This window comes from Vulpes lagopus, chromosome 2, assembly GCF_018345385.1.
Source record: "Vulpes lagopus strain Blue_001 chromosome 2, ASM1834538v1, whole genome shotgun sequence".
Lineage (NCBI taxonomy): Eukaryota > Metazoa > Chordata > Mammalia > Carnivora > Canidae > Vulpes > Vulpes lagopus.
Genome location: NC_054825.1, coordinates 77,616,705 through 77,631,689, shown reverse-complemented (window position 1 = coordinate 77,631,689; position 14,985 = coordinate 77,616,705). Strand labels below are relative to the sequence as shown.

The window sequence follows — 14,985 nt, the reverse complement described above, 5'->3', positions numbered from 1 at the left end:
ATATATTTTCTTAATTGATGAAAACCCAGCCTTGATTTAATAGATCCAGTCACAGAAATGTCACTAATTTGTAAGGCTGCTCACTCTTGTGTTTTCAAAAGCTCCATTTGTACATAAATTGTTATTCAAGTTGAATCAATATACAGTTCTCGGGAACTTTAAGATGTTGCCCTAAGTCTGCTCACGAGCTGCAGCATGCATCTAACCACTTTTCCCCAAGAGAGCCCTAAAAATCAGAGGCTGCTGAATGGGCACATTACCACCCGTTAACACCCCGTGTTTTTTTCTAATTCACACGTACTGTGTTATTCTAACAGTTCCTTGGATGTCCTAGCATTCTCCTCCAGATCAATGCCAGACCTGAGCTAGTCCTCTCAAAACAGGACACCAGAACCCTCGTCTCACAGGTATAAGGAGCCCTTCCTCTCTCTTTCTGGTTAAAGTCTAACAGGATGCCCCCTGCATCCCCAGTTGATCGCTACCTCATAGTGAGACCAGCACAGACCCTGCAACCAGACTGCCTGGGTTCCAAAACCAGTCCTTCCACTTTTTAGCTATGAGACCTTCGGCGAGCTCCTTAACTGCTCTGTGCCTCAGTTTCTTCATCTGCAGAATGGGGACATGAGTTGCACCTACCTCGCGGGGTTGCCCTGAGAATTAAGTGGGTTGATCTGGGTGCAGTGCTTAGAACAGTGTCTGGCACATAATAAGTGCTAAGAAAGGGGGTAGCAATCTGCGTTGTTGTAACTGTCGCCATCATCCTTGTGATCTGCAGGTATGCCATCAGTGTGCTCCTCTGGGTCACTAATAAAAAATGCCAAGTCATGGCAGCGGCTGAGTCCTGCCAGCATGCCCACCCCTGGACTGCCACTGATTCGGCAACCAGCACAGGGCTGTGTCATCCTATTAACTCCACATTCTCCTGTCCTTGAGAGTCACCATCACGTGCCAGGCACCGTGCTAGGCCTGGAGAACACGCGGATAAATGAAGCCTGGTCTCTGCCCTCAGCAGGGTCACAATCTGGCGGAGACAAATGAAGACACAGAGAATCCCTAGATACAGATATGCACAAAACCCAGCTTTCATTCTCCTCTCATTTAATTTCTCTAAACAGTCCTAAATGAGACCCAACCAGAGAAGCACCTTCCAAACAGGTTTATAAGGAAGGCTGTTGTTACCTGCGAGGAACTTCAACTTTCATACACACCCACGAGGTCCGCAATGGCTCTTGAGTCACACCTCCCATTTCTTTTATCAGGAGGGATTTGTTGTTTTTAGCAGATTTGGTGGTATTTCATTTGTGGGCAAAATGACTTGTTTAAAAGTCCCTTGCATCCCAGTCTCTGCTCCACAGGAGTTTTTAAAATCCGTTTGGATGGAGTCTTTGAATTTACTACTTGACCATGTGTATCGTAACCTTCAAATTACAGTCAACCTTGAAATGTGTTTACAGAATCAATTCAGATACCCATAGACATCCCATTCCTGAGTGTATTGGGCTGGTAGGGAGGACTGCAATCCCAGTAGCAAACCAACCCTTTGCTTGGCACATCCCATCAGACCCAGGGACTCTTGTTTCCTTTTAAACACCATTAACAGTCATCTGATTTTTTTTTAATTTTTATTTATTTATGATAGTCACAGAGAGACAGAGAGAGAGGCAGAGACATAGGCAGAGGGAGAAGCAGGCTCCATGCACTGGGAGCCTGATGTGGGATTCGATCCCGGGTCTCCAGGATCGCGCCCTGGGCCAAAGGCAGGCGCCAAACCGCTGCGCCACCCAGGGATCCCTCCTGATTTTTTTTTTAATTAGTCACAAGCATTAATATGTTTGCCTGCCCACAGATCTCCTTGTGTAGTAGTGCCACAATAAATGGAGATAGGCATCAAAGAGATGAAATCGCTCAACCCACGAGCATGTACTTGACCCACATAAAAATTTCCTAGGTCCTGTTTTCTCCCTGGTTTATACCTTTGCAAAAGGAAATGCAAGAGTTGGATTGCTTGGTTTTTTGTTTTGTTTTGTTTTTCCGAATTATCAACTGAAATGTTCCCTTCTGTTGGTTCAGATAAACAAGGAATTAATTCTACAAAGTTCCTTAATGTGGCCAGCCTCTTCATAAACAGCTACCTTGCCAGGCCGTCCTCTTGCCAGCCTTTTGATCATCTCTGCAACCTGAATTGTTGGAGAAAATGCAGAACCACACTACAGTGGGTACCAGGAATGAGGCCAGATCTTATTCGATCATTAAATCTCCAAATCTGTCACATTCTATACGTCCCTATTACTTTTGTCATTTAAAGAACACCTAATCGGAAAGCCCTTACCTACTAGTCGCTACTTACAAGGACAAGTGGTGTTGCCTTGTTCTTCATTAGATGGTTATTATATGGTTAGAGCTTTTGAGCCCCGCGAGAGGGCCAGTAGTGCCGTTGCTCACATCATTGCATCCAAAGGCTAAGAAACCAAGATGGTAGAGCATTATTCGGTGTCCCTCCTCCTATATGCTGAAAACCGTTCACAGAGCCGTGCTACCACCTTCGGGAAGCCCGAGTGGTGAACCACTCCGACGAAATGTTCACAGTCACAGTGGCACAAAACCTTTTCAAGTTGCAGAGATCATCTGTTGCCTCACGAGTGAAACAGATCCATTTTCTTGGGCGTTGAGGTGTTCCCCAGCCTGGCTTTCCTGCCTAGAAAATGCCATTTTTGTAAAGAGCTGTCATGCTTCATGTCCTTTGGCTTATGATTTAGCTGTTCAGGGAAAGTGCTCGCTGCTCTTGCTCTCAGGGCTGGTGATATGTGTTTTTGTTTTATGAAATCTCTTAAAATACTGAGCTTGTTGTTTATGACCTCCATATATTCTTTTGTTCTTTTCCATGACTGGTTAGATCACATTTTTCCCCTCCCTTTGTAAAAATATTAGTGCCTTTCCAAAGAACATCCTGGTCTCCCAAACGGCCACATAATACAGCAGAGGAATGTGTTGAGCTTAGCGTTCGGCCTGTTGAGGCTGTGACTAGGGCCTGCTTCACGGACAGGAAATCTCGAGGCTTCTTGGACACGGTCCTCATAATCGCAGATCTTGCTGCCCTTGCCAGACTTGGACATTGTTTGATACTAATCAGTTTTCTGCAAAATGGAGATCCCAAATGGTGCGTGCAGACGGTTATTACTACAAGTTTCTGAGAAAACCCTGGTTAAATGGAAGCAAGGTCTCCCCAGGCTCATCTGCAGGCAGTCCCAGGAAACCTCCTGGAGCCTCGTGCTCCAAGGCCACCTCTCTGTGCACAGCTCCCATGTCCCCTGGAGCCGCTCAGCAGTAGATGGGTTGCCATCTCCTGATTCTGTCCAAAAGTTTTAATTAATCTCGTGTACAACTTGGCTACTCTACTGATGTGAATCCCCAAATAAGCCATTCTGTGACATCCAGCTGAACTTGATCCTGTGCATACAGTATCTTGCAGCCCATCCTGTACTCTTAGTTTTGGCAAGCGCACCGCAGCGTGCAATAAATCATGGAAGGAAAAAGCTTTTTGGCCTAACGTGGCTCAGCCTGCTGTAATGTCAGAATACAGAAAGCAGTTCTGTTTTTAGACATCCTTTTACTAACCCAACATTCATAATTTATGATTTCACTGTAAAATTCCTGCAACATGACACCAAAAGTAGTGCTGCCCTTTAATTAAGTACTCTCGGTAGGAAAAACGTGAAACTGATGTGCAAAACATCTCCGTGTGCCCGGTGATTGATAGTGATTACATCTTTATGAACCCAGCCTAGAGGTCTCAACTTCCTGATGGGTGAAGTAGTCTATAGGGCTGCTTCCTGAGTCTGCTGCTAACCAATTTGGAGATAATTTGGAGGCACAATTTAGAAAGGTGGAGGTTTTAAGCCAGCCTCTGTCTATGCTTCTTCACAAGTCCACGTGATCTTATCCATCATCTGCATGATAAGAACCTACAACCAGATTTCACGCTGTGCTCAAACTTAGAGGTTGTATGCACAGAAGAGTCAGGGATAAGGTCTCTCTGAGAGATCCCAGTTGTCATATAGGTTTATTTGGGGTTTTTTGGTTTTTGTTTTTGTTCATTTTTAGAGCTGAAAGAACAGATGACAGAAGGGACCTCTGGCCGTTAGTTGGTGCCTAGAACATGATAACGAAAAGAGGGCCTTGAGCTGTTCCACTTTTTATATTATTCTTCATTCTTTGGTTCCCTCCTCCCCCACTCCACCCCGTTACTTGAAAATGGGGAAGGAGTTAAGGTCACGTTAGGAGATAAAATCCCAAGTCTGGTGCTCCCTAGCTCATCACTATTGAGACTCTGGTTTTATCTTTCATCAGCTAGGTACTCCCATCAGCCCAAGTTCAGAACACCTTACTGAAAAGTGACCCAGGTCATGCATGTATCTGAGATCCTTCAGGTTCCTCGAAAGGTAATAAATCTGTCCAAGATAGTAGCAGTCCTTCTCTGAAATAAGCTCATTGCTCTAAGCTCAGCTCTGGATCACAATTGTCGCAACCAAAACAAAACCAATTGGTGCAACAATGTCACTTACTCATCTTTGCAATGCTTCAAAGATCACCTTCCTCTAGAATTATGTCCATAGAATACATGATACTACACACACAGATCTTCTCGTGTCTTTGCAGATTCGGGCCGGGCTTAGTCATCTATTGGTATGGCTTTATCCAGGAGCTGGACTGTAACCGGGAGAGGGGCATCCTGCTCAAAGCCTGCTTCCCCACGGACATTGTCACCTTGTGCCACAGCATAGCTTGACCCTGATGGATCCTGGAAGAGGAGCCGGGAGGAAAAGATGAATCCGGAAGCAATTTTACTTTCCTGCGGTGTAACTGCTGGCAGCATCTGCCCTGAACTTCAGCTGAACCCTTGCTGTCCGTGGCCACACCACTACCTCTCTAGACAAACACATCCAGAGTTTCTGTTTTCCTTCAATCCTTGCTGATGTGAACAGCCAAGAACTGCAGGCACAACCCACTCATTATCAGCATTTCTGTCTCTGTCAAACAGTTAGTTTATAGATAGTCATAATCTTTCTTCCTTCCGGATGGTTTCTCCTTGTATACTGAACAAAAGAAGAAATGTGGGGACTGAAAGGTGTGATTTTTATCAATTCTCCTCCCAGTTCCCGAATCACCCTCTTAATTTTTTTTTTTACCTAAGCCTCCATTCATCCCCTGCCCCTCCCCTGTCCTTTTCATGGGCACTCTCAAGCCCCCAGTGTTGCATCACCATCACGGAATAATATCGCACCAGTCCTAGCAGAGCAGAGGGCATGGAGGCCGAAACTAGATTTTTTTGCTCTCACCTGCGAGGAGACCCCGATGGTAGTCCATTCTTGTTTTGTCCAGTCTTTACGGTTTCCTGATGTTGCTGGCAGGAGGCCAAGCCGAAAAAACATACACTTGATGAGAATTTCCTCTTTTTATAATGCTTATTTGAACACCAAAGACTTTCCCTTTATCTCATGTAAAAGTATTGGTTACATCGTGTCTGGAAACCACACTTCTCTGGATCAGGGGCTCAGGGGAGACCGTGGAAGCATGGTGCCAAGCCTGGGCAAAATTTTATTTTTAAACACGGCTACTTGTCAGTATGTAGGGTAGTAGTCAGTATTTTTAGGAGTACAGTTTTTTAAAAGCGCATCCGCATTTTATACCACGTAATTACATAACACTCAGATAACCTAGGCATTAGCAATGCTCATCAATGAACGAATGAAGTGTGCCAGAAATAGACCTTGAGTGATTTTTTTTCAACCAAGCAAAACAAAATATATTTGTTCACTTTTTTGGTTTCTGCAAACCAAATTTCAACCGAAAGCAAAAACATCAATAAATCCATAATAAACCTGTCTTTTGGGAGGCTAAAAGCTTACTTGTCCCCCAAGAATGTCTTTGTGAAATATTTGCCCCCACGTTGAAAATACATAATATCTTTTATAACATCGAATACATATAATGGGTTTGGAAGTATTGACAAAAGTAGAACTTCCACAAACACCTCTAAGTTCCATACACTGTCTGCTGCTTTCAAAAGACTAAATATGGGATCCCTGGGTGGCGCAGCGGTTTGGCGCCTGCCTTTGGCCCAGGGTGCGATCCTGGAGACCCGGGATCGAATCCCACATCGGGCTCCCGGTGCATGGAGCCTGCTTCTCCCTCTGCCTGTGTCTCTGCCTCTCTCTCTCTCTCTCTCTGTGGCTATCATAAATAAATAAAAAAAATTTTTTAAAAATGTAAAAAAAAAAAAGACTAAATATGCCACGTTCGTTCTGTACCTAAAGGTTTACAAGTCTCCCAGCTGCCTTTCCTTTTGAAGGACACAGAACGTCAGGTCCAGACGTGGGGATTTTAACCCCATTGTGGGTTGCACCGAACAAGAAAGGAGGGAAGCTGAGGGGAAGGAGGTCTCCAGCAGACGTCTGTTTCAGCGTCAAAGTATCACGCCGGCTCTGTGAAGGCAGTGGAGTGGTCTGAAACCACTGCTGTTGCCTTTGTGCACGCACTCACGCGCGCACACACACACGGGCACACACTAGACGCAAAACTGCTGTTCAACCATTTTCAGGGCATACCCTAAACTGCTTTTTCTTGTTTAAGAATAAATTACATTTATCGACACAGATGTTGAAAACCCCGTCAAACTCCTGTCAAGGATTTGTTTTACATTAGACAAATGTATGATGGGGCACAGATAAATTTTTAAAATAAGTGCTTGCATTTCATATCCCTCCTCCTACCTGGTGCCCCCACATAATGTGTTAGGAGAGGATGTTGCTGTTTTCTGGCAAAGGTCCCACCTCCTCTTTATGAAGGAGGTTTTAAAATTTGGCCCTAAGAAAGGGGAAAGAAACCAGTAAGCTGTACATATCATGATAGAGTTACAAGTTATTCAAAACCAAGCTTTTGCCCACATTAAACTAATGCGATAATTATATCTATGATTCTTCAGTTGGAAGAGTGTAGGGAGTTTTGTCCCCAAATTGAAAGCTTAAAATCCCCTTATTCTTTTCCTCTTATGGTGGAGATACTTACTGTGTTCTATCAATATGTGTTTACTTGTTTATATTTTTTAGTTCAGACAATAAAAATGGCCCTGGAAAGTAGACATGACAACATTTGTTTATTTGTTTGTTTGTTTGTGTTTGTTTTAATTGCCGCTGTCATTAGAACATTAACATGAAAGCCAAATCTTGTTTTATGGAGCATTCTGCAAACTGTGCTAATAAACGAGGCCAACCCAGAAAGCAGGAGTATGCGTCTGACGTAAAACTAAACGATGAGCTCTCTGGCATGTATAGGCTTGCCAGGCATCCACTGTCACGAGCAGAGACCCCAACCGAAGTGTGGCTGGCATCAGCTGAGAGCAGAGCTCCACGGATGGCTGAGGTGACTTCATAGACTCCCTTCCACCCCTCTCTCTACACACACACACACACACACACACACACACACACACACACAGTGAGGTTTTTTTCATCTGCCTTCTCCTGAGATCTATGTCAGCTCTTCTCAACACTCCTAAAGTCGCATACAGAAGGAAAAGCTTAGGGGGTCCAAAGCAGAACTTTCTCCAGGGGAAATAATTTTAACTCTAGCGTGTGTACCTGTTCATGATTGGCAAGGCTTGACTCCATCCTCGAAAAGATGAGAAATCGTTGGTCTTTGGGGGGCAGGAGGGAGGTGCATTAACTCACTGCAGCCACGCGGGGATTGCTTGGGGCTCTGATGAGGTCCTCCACTGGACAGTCCCTGCTGGGCCACGCGACCCGCGCACAGAGGCCAGGGGAACACTCCATTCGCTCTCCTCGCGTGGAACGCTCCACCTGTTGCTTCTTCGCATCCATGGAACCGAGATCCCTGCTCTTCCTCACATGCTCCCCACGAGGACCCGGTGTCTCGACTGACTTCAAATGTTGCTGCTTCTATTTGCTACTTCCCTTCAGCCACCTTCCCTGTCGTCTTCCCCTTCGCCAGCCTTTGCCGCTTGCTTCCACCCACCTGGACGTGGGTTCCGCATTTGCCCCCCACACTTTGACTTTCCTCCCTCGCTTATGGTCCCACCACCAACTCGCATGGCATCTAGATCCCGATCCATAGGCCTTCGGGGCGGGGATTGGCGGGGAGTGAGTACACCTGAAGGAGCCTAAGACTTCTCCCCCTGATTAAAATGTGTGTGATTTCAGGAGGGAAGCGCACCTCACATGTACCTAAGAGAAGCTTGCCATTTTCCATGCCATCTGATGGGAGTGTGGAGCCACTTTGTGGCAGGGATGGGAGGAGAAAAATCTCCCAACGGGGGCACTGTTGATTAGGGTAAAGGAACAAAGCTAGCCTCACTGGAGAGGAAACTGAAAGGCCTACGATGGGGAGTTGGCCTTCAATGTCACCATTTATAGAGCAGCACTCTCTGAACCTGTCTGTAAAGTCCCTCTTTGGTGATGGAAGGGTGGTGGTGACAAAGCTGGGACTGTCTCACTGCAGTGCCCAGAATGAACCTTTCCATATATGGTGAACGTGATCTTTTATTAAGAACATGCCTGAAAAAAAAAAAAAAAAAAAAAAGAACATGCCTGGATTCCAAAGATTAAAAAAGGAAGATGGATTATGAAATAATAACCAAAACAGCTTCGGTTCCTCTTGTGTTTCTGACTTTCCTGCTATTGTTTTTGAATAGCACTGTGAGACAAAGAGCTGCTTAGGTCAAGCTCAATAAATTAGCGTTTTCATACAATAGTAATCCACTAAAATGATTTCAAAGCTTGATCAAAGCACCTCCAAAAGACTTAAAACTTTTCCACAATACAGGAGGGAGGGGAAATGCTTATTTGATGCCTTAATTCATTTCCGTGAGTATAGCAAAGTTAGATCCTGGCGTCATATCTACTTTCTGTAAAATCTGCCCACTTCATTAAACAAATCCAACTTGTTCTTACTGTTTTTATGGGTAAGTAAAAGGGATTTAAGTTTTCATCTAGTTAACTGGAACAACAAAGCACTTGGAGTTGCTTATAAGGAAAAGCTACAGATAGTACCTTTATAAAACAGGCATGACATAATATTTAATTGCAGTATTAAGTCTAACTCCCTATGCTTAGAATAAAGTGTGTATCTGTAGGGGATCCCTGGGTGGCTCAGTGGTTTAGCGCCTGCCTTTGGCCCAGGGCGCGATCCTGAAGTCCCGGGATCGTGTCCCGCATCGGGCGTGGAGCCTGCTTCTCCCTCCTCCTGTGTCTCTGCCTCTCTCTCTCTCTCTCTCTCTCTCTCTCTATGTCTATCATAAATAAATAAATCTTTTTTTAAAAAAGTGTGTATCTGTAGATTTATTTTGCATCTTAATAATCATGGCAACCGATGCATTTTGTTTTTCATTGTTTGGATTTTACCTAGAGCTGTCACCTATTAAAGGCAAGGATGATGGGAGGTAGCCTAGTGAGAGCAAAGCTAAGCAGATTCCAGGCCCATTTTATATATAAAATGATGTGCGACTACTGCAGCCATGTCAGGCTCAGCTAAAGACCTGTGGTGCTAGGTCAACGTAATTTCTATTTTTTAAAGGGAAGTTCATTTTGAAATGCTGACATGAAATATAACCAAGTCAATTAAGTAATAACAATTGAAGTTCAGAGTTTAATTGAGGGCCAAACATGAAGCCAATGACCATTAACCTAAAGTGGCCATGAATTCCCCCTGCAAACTGCCTTGGCTAAAGGTGTTTCTAGAATAACTAGCACTTTTTTCTTAAAAAAAAAAAAAATGCCTTTGCCATTCTTATGTCCAACACAGATACGTTCAGAAATAATAATTTAGTGTGTCTATAGTAGACTTACATTTTTAAGTTTTAACTGAAATTTCTTATAAGGCAAATTAAAATTTATGTAATCAAAACCACCTCTGCAGGAAACCATAGTTTTGTAAGTTAACTGATAGAAGCACCCTTTACTTGACCGTGGCACATTTGTCTCCGTTGTCGACAATCTTTTCTTTGTGTAGTTATTTAATGGCAAGATTTCCAACTAAATGATAAGCTCCATGGAGTAGTTTTATTTGCTGCCTAGTCCCCAACGGCCAACAGAGTTTATGGCACAGAGCAGGTGCGCAATGAATATCGAATGAACAAATAACTACAAACTTAACACTAAAAATGTTTTCCTTCACTTACATTAAAAAACATAATCAGAATCTTTTTTTTCTCATTTTCTTAGCTGAAAACTGTATTTACTGGAATGTGAGAATAGCATCATACATGTTGGTATTAAACAATTACTTTAGAAACTCCCAATCTCAAAGCAGGTTCATTAACCAGAGTATCTTAGGATGCATACTTAGTTTTAAGGAGAGTTCATGTGATCTCATTCCATTTACCTTCAAGCTAGCCCTAGTGCATTGTTTATCCAATATATTTCCAAAGAAATTAGAACATTTAAAAATCGTTTTCTCTTGATGCCTTAGCCTAATTTTTTTTTTTAATCTTTACATTTCTCTGTAAGAAATGGCTTCCTCTAAAATAGAGTCAAGGCCTCAAATGCAAAGGCGTTTCAAAAGCCAATTTTGGGATATTCGTTGGAATTCTTAGGTTAGCTGCAAATGGTACTTTCAATTGCTCACTTTTTTTAATGCTGAATTGATGGCAAAGTACTTCCTGGCCATAGAAGTGGCTGGCTGGATCAGGAGAGAAGGGTTCTTTGGTCATTCGCCAACAGGATCTGACTTTGAAGAGACCACACTGTCCATGAACTGCTCTGCGGGCATTTCCCTGTTAGTCATTAAATCAGACGTTATCATTTGAAGATCCTAAGCATTTGGCATATTCCCTTGTATTTTGGAAACTTGTAACACAAAAGGAACTGGAACTTACACATTCTTCTTTGCCAGTTTCCCAGGACTTAATTTGTTGGGGCTATTTGGTACAGGATCCCTTCTACTAGTGTCTGGAGAGAAACGACACCCAGTTCTCTCTGAGATAGTCCTGAGACTGAGTCCTCTCTGGCTCTATGTGGTATTTCTTTCTTCTATTTCTAGCATGTAGGCTATTCAAAACACAACTATTTGAGTCCCTAATGTATGTTTAAAAGTGTTTCAGTGCTGTGGGGAATTTTAAAATATACAATAAGAGGTGGTTCTTGAAAAAAGTCATTATCAAAATGAAAACAAAAGGCTTGAAAATTTCAGAAAAATCAGTCAAGGTGTAATAGGGAAAGAGGCAACACTTTGAGGATTTTAGTAAGATATTTTAATTCTAGAATATGGACAGTAAATCATGCTCTATTTGGTTATGGCAGCTGTGTTTGCTGCTAAGAATTCTGAGACTGAGTTCAGCTCAGCAGGAAATAGAGGTATGATCAGTTATGGGCACTGGTTTTGAATGGGCAGTGATCACATAGTTGCCACATATTTCTAATTTCTGCCCTAGGCCATTCATATTTAGTGCAAGTATGAATAGATTTGACCCATTTGGAAAGGAACTCATGATCTTGTTCATCAGCCTGAGCAATAAAGAAGCAGGAACATTTTCTACAGGGCCTATGACATCAAGTGAACTATCTGTTCTTGGCTAAAGTCTATTTAGGAATTCATTTATAAGCTAAATATGTCCATAGGAATAGGACTTAAAAACTCAAACAGTGGAAGGACATAGATAATTATTACTTCCGGCAAACATCTACAAGTTAAAAGACATTTTTGATGGAAAAACAAGGGCAGGGGGTGGGGTGTCTCTATTTTGGCCTCTGCCCAAGGATCTTGAGAGATTTGAGGATTATCTTCAGTTAGATAGTCTTACATATTTCTGAGGTGTTTTGTTTGTCAGTAAAACCGGGCTGGGGTTTCAAGGTCAGCTGCAGACTATGCCTTCTCCTTCATGGTCTTGATATCCTCTAGGTATCCCTTCCCTACATAGTCTCTGCATTTCTCTAAGGTCATGATTATATATTTGTAATATTTGTTGTAAGATGCGCTTCCAAAAAAAAGTATTAAATTTTTTTCTAGGATAGAGGAGATGGGTATGCTTTACCTGGTAATGCAGTTTTTGTTAATATACTTACCATTAAGCCATAAATAATCTTCCTAATCCAGTTTTACTTGTGTCAGTTTATTAATTTGAACAGCTAAAATAATAACTATCATTACACACGGATAATTAGTAGATAAAAGTCGAAAAATATTTTATTTCTTGCTCCTTTGACTAGAAGTATCCATCCTGGTTTTCAAAGTTAGAATTTTTTATGAAGTGTTTTGTAATAAAAAAAAATTCAATAACAGAATAATCAAAAAGCAGAACAATGAAAGAGGTGGCAAAGTGGACATGAGTGCTCTGCATGGAAATGTAAAACTCAGGTTTTTGGTAACTGATTTTCCTCTTGCTCCCCCACCATCCTTGAAAGTGTTTTGCAATGACAGGGTTTTTTTTAAAAAGAGCAGAACAGGGGTGTGGAGTGAGCAAAGAAGCTCACATGAAAACTGAATTGCATTTTCCAGCAGCTCCCTGACAATTCCCTAAGAGGTGTGTGGAAGTAAAACTGAACTATTAGGGAACATGAGACCAGTTTGACTACATAGACTATGAAAATTTTAGAATTGAAGGAACCAGAGGTTTCATTGCGTCGAAGAAAAAAATTGTAGTCTGCAGAGGTTATGTGACTCGCCCAAGGTCATGTGGCTAACTAATTAGGGGCAGAACCAGAATCTGTCTCTCCTAGCCTCCTGCCCACTGTCCCTTGCACCAAAGGGTTAACAATTTATTCTGGAAGGAATTTCCAGTACCTTAGTTACATTCATTATTTACAAAGTAAAGGATCATAGTGTATTTTTAAATGAACATTGTGAACCTTAGCTTTTGCCCTGCCCTGATATCCTAATCTCTATTGAAGAAATCAGCTGGCGTTTTAACAACTAATTCTCCTCACACCTGCACTTGAGTAACTAAAACTCTTATTGTTTGGTGGCAGTTTCTATACCCCTTTGGTCTAAGGATGTGCCACTAGGAATGAATCTGGAAACTTCTTAAGACTTCTTTTCCCTCTGGCCAATTTACATGTTCATCTGATTTTTTCCTTTCATTGTAAAAATTTCACAGATGTTATGTTTACCGTCTTCTCTTCCTATAAGGATAAGCCAATACTTACACCAACAATAACTCATGAACTTCTCTGATCATCCCCAAAAATGGTTAGCATATAATAATCTCAACCCGTACTCCGTAGAACCTGATGACTCACACATGCTTTGACAACACACTGGATTCCCTGCTTATCCACTTACTGATAAGCAAACTCTCTAAAACCCTCAGTTCCTTCATTTGTCAAATGGAAATGAAATAATACCTATCACCTAGGACTACTATGAGGATTAAATAAGATTAGTACGTAATGCATCATAAATCATAGCCCTAATAAAACTAGTATCCTATATTCTAATTCTGTTATACACTGTGTAATTAATATTACTACTACCATAGAAGGATCCATTTAATAAATGATGTACACCATTAAAAATGTGCATTTTCCACGCTAATGTAGAAATGAGTAGAACACAGATAGCTTGGCTTATTTAATACTTTCCTAAAATTCATTCAGAAAAAGTCATTTTTCCAGAAGTTAAGAGACCGACAGAACCAGACCCCCCTTTGAAACTGGGCATATGTTTAGTTGATTGTTTGCACAGACAGACGTCTAGTTTAGCATTCTTCTGCTCCAGAAGAGGAGCTTGGAGGACGTGAACCCGTGTTTCTTTTGAGAGTGACTGTGGCCTTTGCCATAAAGACAACTTGGGCAGCAGGGTAAGAAAGCAGCCAGGCCCAGATCCACTGCACACCAGATGAGCCCTGAAAAATGCAGGGGCTTGTTACATGTAGCAATCCCCTTGTTTCTTTAAGGGGATTGAGATATTCTCCGGGCCACTGTTAATTCAGTGAAAGAAAGCATAAAATACTATTTGAATTTGATCTTTAGAGAAACAAACAAAGCTAAGCTAAAGGAATTTGGGGAAATTACTACTTTGTTCCTGGATTTTTTTTTCCCTCTGATTGATGTTTGTAACACCATTTGGGGCGGCTTTTTAAAAGACATGACTTTTGCCAGCACACCATCTCTAAAAATAAACCTCATTAGATCACAGGCAAACTGAACAATTTTTAAACAATTGAGCAAGTACTGACGCTCCCCCCTCAAAACACAGGCCAATATCCCAACATGTTGGAGGCAGTCTGGAGCAGATTCTCTTTGGCAACAGGAAAATACTACAACAATAATGCTGAGCATGGAAAGTGTGGCTCTCACCTGGGAGCTTGACAATATTTTGCAAACAATTAACTACTCTTTGCAGTACCCCTGCCAGGTTGGATAAGTGCCCTTATGTCAGTACCAGAGGAGCTAATGACCTATGCTTTTCATAGAAGTTGCTTACTTCCTCATAACAAGAAAGAAAACTTGAAAAGATGCTCTTTCTGAAGGGAATGATTTGTCTCTCCATACTATTTATTGTCAGAAAACTGAAAAACGATTTTAAAATAGATATTAAAATGTATGTCTACCCAATCATGAAAATGAAATTGTAGCGTCAGTTGCCCAGGTAGACTGGTTGTCAACTCCCTGAGAATGTCTTCCCCTTGTTTGTTAGTAAGATCTGATGGAACACCAGGAGACAAAGTTCTGAAACGTGGTGTCTGCAAGCTCCCAAGTACTGCTCCCTCCACACGCCTAGCCTCCACTGTGGAGTTAGAGCAACCAAAAGGGAATAGTGAACATGGCAAGTTTTCCTAGAACCCTTCTGGCCCCATTTCTTTCCCATGTGTTACAGAAATTATAAAAGGGAGAACTGAAAAATCTTTTTACTCAAAAATAGTGAAAGCAGCAGAACAAAATAAATGGTTCTTAAGAATGACTTTGTAGGGACACCTGGGTGGCTCAGCCGTTGGGCATCTGCCTTCGGCGCAGGGCATGATCCTGGGGTCCTGAG

The 14,985-nt window shown here is 42.2% G+C and overlaps 1 protein-coding gene across 4 annotated transcripts in view; it reads left to right on the top strand.

The window, feature by feature from the left end:
- The window catches only part of CDIN1 (CDAN1 interacting nuclease 1), a 225,512-nt gene that overhangs the window by 204,745 nt on the left and 5,782 nt on the right, over positions 1–14,985 (top strand). For 3 of the 4 annotated variants that reach the window (XM_041743810.1, XM_041743811.1, XM_041743807.1), the window contains one exon: positions 4,657–7,136. The exons of the other annotated variant lie outside the window; for it this stretch is intronic. In XM_041743810.1, coding sequence (XP_041599744.1) covers positions 4,657–4,786 — 130 coding nt within the window. In that variant the 3' untranslated portion in view covers positions 4,787–7,136. Of the gene's footprint in view, positions 1–4,656; positions 7,137–14,985 lie in introns of those variants that run through there. 4 annotated transcript variants of the gene reach the window in all.